We start from the raw sequence: 6247 nt of genomic DNA on the forward strand, positions 1-6247 counted from the left end.
GGGAAATTTCATGCTTTAACGGAGACCCATTAAGTTACTGTGATTTTATGCGCTCATTTGAGTAAGTGCTGGAAAAGAAAGCAAGCTGATATGGAGGTTGCTTGCATTTTCTGGAGCTGTACACGAGAGGCCGACATAAGGAGCTTATCAGGAGTTGTCGACATATGATTCCTTCACAAGGTTATGTAAAGGCAAAGGCTTTGCTCAAAGAACAAAACATTAGTTTCAGCTTATATGGATAAGGCTCTCTCGTGGAAAATCATCAAATCTGAACATGCGAAGGCTCTGCAAGATTATGGTCTCTTTCTATGAAGTTACTGCAATGTTATGCAGGACGTTTGCTACATGAATGAACTGAATCTTGCCACCATCATGCGAGCCATTTCTACCGAAGCTTCCTTATAAGCTCCGAGATGAATGGCAAAAGGTGGCATATGGTCTACAGGGAAAAACTAATATTCCCATATGCCAATTTCCCATATTTGGAAATATTCAGGATATTTCCAAATGCAAGCAGAAACAAGAGTACCAAATTACCTCCCTCAAAACACATTCTTTTTCTACCACAATTGCAGCTACTGTACAACTGGGGCAGGGGGGCACAAAAGGGCCTCAGGCAACAAAACCTGTCCTTTTTGTGAATACCATACATTGGATTCCTGTGATAAGCTTGTCAGAAAACGTCACAGAGAGAACATGAAGAATAAGGGTATCTGTTTTGGTTGTTTGGGTACCGGACATATCAACAGTGATTTTGTAAAACATGTCTCAACCTGTCCTTTTTGTGAAGACCATACCTTGGATTCCTCTGATAAGCTCGTCAGAAACACATCTTTAACACATCTTTGTGTGGAAATGTTTAACACACAGTTTGTACTAACACAGTGATTGTGTTGAAAGCAACACAAAACGTATTATCCTTAACTAGTGTTCAAAATAACACATCCTCTGTTTTTAAGAGTGCATTCTTGTAGCTTGTTACTGGTTAAATCTTGCTCAATATTAGTAGGAATATCTTATCAAGGCAGTTAGATATATGTTCATACAATGAGATTCCTTTTCTAATGCAAAACATGCTTGACATATACAGTACTTCTGAACCTGCAGGTTCAAATTCCCAAAGCGGCTTGATGGCATTTTCCTCAGAAACATCATGCTCTTCATATCAGTGAATTTAAAAAGACGAATCACGATGTTTGGAAACATACTGAGTGGAAATTTTCTGAAAGGACTAAAAAAAATTAATAATGACTACATGAACACGACCAATCAAACGCAAAAAGCATTCTTGGCTTTTTCTCAACGGCATTCTCTCAACAGTTCCTGGATTAGACATTAAAAATCTAATAGCATTTGTGCACAGAATATTCGGAGAGTAGTGGAATTTCCAGAACATTTAATACAAAAACAAACAACAAGCTTAAAAACCACGCTCAACCGCCATTACTGCCATCATTGACTAAAGACGTTGATCCGCTGAAGCAGTAAATTAATGCAAGTGGGCTTGACGTGCACCAGCAATGATTCTACTCTCTTCTGTTCCCGGTCGACAGAGATTGACGCCGAATTCGAAGAGTCACTCTTTCTCTTTGCGTTGTGATTTATTTATATATCTATCACAACTTTTAATACTGTCTTTACAAAAATCATTACAGGACAGGTGATGAAATGAAGTGAAGCGATTTAAAAATAAATAAATAAATAAGGCACTTCCATGTTATAGTCCTCCTCTTGGAAGGCTCACGAGTTGGAATCTTCTTATGGCCATTTTAGCAAAGTGTTCTCTCTGTATCCCCCTTACAGCTGTTTTGTAATGCCCTTCATTTGTTTGTTAACCTACTTTTATAAATTAAGTACATTTTCCTTTATGGGCTTATCGTTTTCGCCAACCTATTACCAAGTAGGTAAATACTCACACTGAGAGTGTGTGTTGGGAAAATATTTAAAAATGTGTTTTGAAATCAATCACTGGCTTATGCTTTTGCTTAATTGGTGTCAATTATCATTTAATTACATCTGTAATTTTATTACATGTAAACAGTAAAATTTTTACAGAATTTGTATTGAGCAGTAACAATCTGGATGTAATATGTGAAAAAGGTATGATGCTTTGTGCTATATTGTGATGTACTGTATCGTAATATATACAGTATATGAGAGAGACAACAATACCCAGCCCTTATGTAGCCAACATGAAAACAAGGGGAGTACTGGCACCACTGACGGATGAAAAAGGCGACAAATTTGATCATAAATGCTTTTCAAGACATTAGCGACGTGTTCTCTTCGTCAGGCTAACGATACCTAGTTAGATCAAACAAAAACACACTTCCTTATCTGTCATTTTCTAGCTGGGGTTTGATTGGGAAGGTTGGGTAATAGCTTTTCTTTTTCTTTTTTTTAGGACTACACCACTGCTGCAGAAACTGTGCAAAGCCTTCATTATTTGCTTAGGGAAATTCAAGTGAGCTCTAAATGGGCTGGTTGAGATTAGTGCATGGCCTTGAGTGACAAAACCATGTAGAAATACCAGTTTCTAACGTTTCCATCTGCACGGTTTATCCTTAAAGTAAGCGGCCTAGTTATAAATATTTTTTGAACGTTGAAAATAAAGATAATAGTGTCACAGGCAGAAATAGTTTCTTTTCTACTGTACTCTACTAAATCCACCTTCTCTACTTGTACTGCCTTACTTTTTTTTGTGATAAAAGTAAATTTGAATTTATCCAAGCTATTTAATTGTACAATAAAAACCTTCTGAAAAACATCTGAAATTAGAAGTTTGAGAGGATTACCAAGCTTATTTGAGTCAGTCAGAAGAAGTAGTAGTCAGACAGGCTTTATTTCAACAAAACGTTCTTTAAGAATCCGCTGTGAACCGAGAACTACGCAAGCATCAACAGGTTTGTATCTGTAAAACATTTGCACTTTGAAATATTTGACTTTGTGGAAATACTGTAATTATTTCAAGCATAAGTAGCGTAATGATCCCTTCTAAAGAGTCCGTTTGATTAACGAGCTGAGGGATAAATTTCAAAACACAATCCTACACCACTGTTGAATTCAAATAGAAAAGGAGCTCTGATCAGTAGATCAGACCACGAGGTAAATAACCTAGCAACTCCTTGTCGGGTCGCATCACGCCACCCCGTTGTTGATTTTTACAAACTTTTTTTTGTGTAACAACAATCAAGCCTTTTATGCCTTTTTAATACAAAACCATTAACAAATCATTTGTAATAATGGCAATGATCTGAGTCATAATTTGGATACAACATGGTGTTTGCAAAATAGGACAGAGTAAAAGTAACGTCTACATGTTAAAAAAGATGCACACAATCTATTTAATTTCTTGTTTCAACATAATTGCAGAAAGCAAAAGTGTAATTAAATATATATTTTTGATATATAAACTGGATGTTACATTTTTTTTTGTAACAAATATTAGCTAAGAAGTTTAACTAGCTAGTTAACCATGGACAACCTGATTTTGGCCTGACGTAGTGTAACAGTTTGCTGTGCAACATGATCCAAGTGCTTTTTCACATTTGAAATGGATCTCTTTTGCTAAATTACAAGACACGATAATTATCTTTTTTTTTTAACTATAATTTCTTAATCTAAAAGAGTATGGTTCTCCACTTTGCAGGCTGGGCCTGGTTTGTGAAGATCTATCCAGATGGAGATCAGCTGGGCGGGACTGCCCGTTATCACAGCAATGAGGTCCGAGTAGTAGCAGCGGTCGTATGTTAGAGGTGGATTGACCACAAACTGCGCAGAGTTTGGAGGGCTCGTGGGAGCAATTTGGAGCTGTTCAAGGCACAAGCCGATATACGCGTCCTCGATGAAAATGGGTTTAATGTTTCTCGACACGTGCAGAATCTTTGCTGGGAGGTCCATGGAAATGACGTAGCACATTCCTAAAGGGTATGCCGGATACACCGGGTAGGGATACACCTCAGGAGGGACGTAAAACTTGTTGGATGGATCTCTGATTACTACATTCTCGTACCACACCAGTCCAGTAATGTAGTTCCTCGGATATCGAATGGGGCTCAGCAGCATTTGTGTCAGGGCGCTAACGTTTAGCAATACGTCAGAGTCCACTTTGGCGGCATAATACGCCTGGGTACAGTGATCTCTCAACCACTCTAGCATCACCATCGTTTTAATAGTCAGGTTCTTGTAGGAGTCTATGAAGTCGCTCTGAAGCAGATCCCTATGCTGCTGGTTCTCCTGCTGTATGCGGACTTGTTGCATTTCAGAGTCACTCCCATTCGGTAAACCCAGCAGGAACAGAACCAGAACATTTCCATCCTGGACCAAGCTGTCATTCCCCCATGTGCTTCTTATGGCATTACGTGCTTCCACTTCGTGAGGTGCCACCGGAACGATGATCACCATAAATGGGTTGTGTTGCTTGCAAGCCTCGGGCTGGTCCAGGTGGAAGCTGTATTTATGTGGGTAAGCCACATAGAATGAATTCACATCCACAGGCGGATTGTATTTCTGTGTGAAGGTAATGATGAAGTGGGATATGCAAATGGTCCCGAATACCAGCAGAAAAGCAACACACCAAAAGCTATAATGGAGCCAAGCACACCTCTGAGTCCCTTTCTGCTGCTTTGCCATACTAAAGAAAGTGGAAAAAGACAGAAAAAAGGCATGATCCATCATCCTTGCAATGTTTTTCCATTATATTGTCAAGCAACACAAGACAAGTTTACTGAACCATTTTCACTTATATTGTGTTAACCATAAATACAGAAGTATGCGTCTGTTTTCTGAAAACATATTCACCATTCCTCAATTCATGCGAATACATAGGTCAATAGTCCCAACGTGCACCAGCATGCACACAGAGTTTAAAGTAGAACTAAAAATATTTTACATGAAGGTCAAGACAAAAGTAGTAATGGCAATTAGTAAGTAAATACCAAAGGTATACGCCAAACATCCTGACTTTGCCCATCTCCCTCTGAGTGTATGACGAGTCCCGTTGTTGACACACACACCTCGAGCTGACACTACGGTACGATCATGCTTCCAGGTCTGCAGTGATCCGTGTGTTCATTTGCTAATAGGATACGTAGACCTTCATCCTGTCAAGGCATATCCGAACCTGTATCCATTTATGTCGGCACGCTTCCTAATCACGAAGAATCGCCGTTACCTTGCTCTGGACAAATGACAAAAAAACAAGACAGTTGTTGCAGGTAGATGGTGTTGAGCTAGCCCCAACTTGATCAGCGCATTCTTCCCTCACACTGCCCCACCTTTGCTGCTCTGGTTCTTTGTGTCAAACCCACCCTCTTTTGAGGTAGATGGTTGAAATCCCTTCTGCAGAGAAGTGGCTCTCAAGAATATGTCTGGGCAGGTATTTATACCTTTGTGGAGATAAACAAACGCTTATATAAGGGTAGGAATACAGGACTTCAATACAGAAAAGTGTTTAATACAGAAAAGACTAAATATTTGTTTTTGTGTACTGCGATTAGATTAGGTTTGAAGGTATAAGTGTATGTGTAACCTTGGTTATAATTACAAAACAAAGTACTCACTATCTTGAGTAAAAGTACCAAACAAGAAAAGTACTCAAGTAAAGAAGTCCTCTTGTGAAAAACCTTTTTGAGTAATCACTATTTTACTTGTCTAAAGTTAACATGACTAAAACCCGAAAATGTTCTGTATCTGCGGGGAGTGTTTTAGAACTAGCTAGCTAGGTCGTGTTAATTTGTACATTTCTAGCTACATAGTTAGCTATCTAGCAAAGACGGCCCATTACTGGTAGGCTGTAGCAACACTTATACTGCTATGTACTGTATATATTTAACACAGCACTCGCCACTGAACGTTTTAAGTTTATGACAGAGTTTTCATACTGCAAAAAATCAAGCTATCTAGTCTAGCGTAATCTACATGTTTCCACAGGTTGGATGTTGAGCTGTGAAATGCTGATATCTAAATCGGTTTTGACTCCCATAATTTGAATAATTTGTTGTTTTTTTTTTTTGGTTTTTTTTTTTGTTAAACCCTACAAATGATTCAAATGAATGAAGTGATTTTCATAATACTTAAAAAGTACATTACGATCTATGTGTAGTTGCAAAATGTGATACAGGACGCACCTAGAAAATTGCACTGTTCTGCTTTTTCATACACAGCAGACCAGGTGTGAATAAAATTCCTCCAGGAGAAAAGCCAATTCACTGAAGGGGAAAGGACGTGGAGTGCGAGTTGGACGAAC

General features: G+C 38.6%; 1 protein-coding gene across 1 annotated transcript; it reads right to left on the minus strand.

The window, feature by feature from the left end:
- Positions 1-2752: 2752 nt before the first annotated feature.
- LOC128602572 (beta-1,3-galactosyltransferase 2-like) lies at positions 2753-5303 on the minus strand. The gene is made up of 2 exons (XM_053616454.1): positions 4938-5303; positions 2753-4633 (listed from the first exon to the last, which is right to left on the minus strand). Exons 1-2 carry the CDS (start codon positions 4970-4972, stop codon positions 3616-3618), a joined length of 1053 nt encoding a protein of 350 aa, XP_053472429.1. The 5' UTR covers positions 4973-5303; the 3' UTR covers positions 2753-3615.
- Positions 5304-6247: the final 944 nt, after the last annotated feature.

Source organism: Ictalurus furcatus, chromosome 27 (genome assembly GCF_023375685.1).
Source record: "Ictalurus furcatus strain D&B chromosome 27, Billie_1.0, whole genome shotgun sequence".
NCBI lineage: Eukaryota > Metazoa > Chordata > Actinopteri > Siluriformes > Ictaluridae > Ictalurus > Ictalurus furcatus.

What these genes read in the sequence shown, in the direction of transcription:
- LOC128602572 (XM_053616454.1), bottom strand. Translation starts at nt 4,972, where the DNA reads ATGGGCAAAGTCAGGATGTTTGGCGTATACCTTTG. An exon ending in ATGTTTGGCGTATACCTTTG is followed by an intron (nt 4,634 to 4,937) that starts GTATTTACTTAC and finishes CACTTTCTTTAG; the next exon opens with TATGGCAAAGCAGCAGAAAG.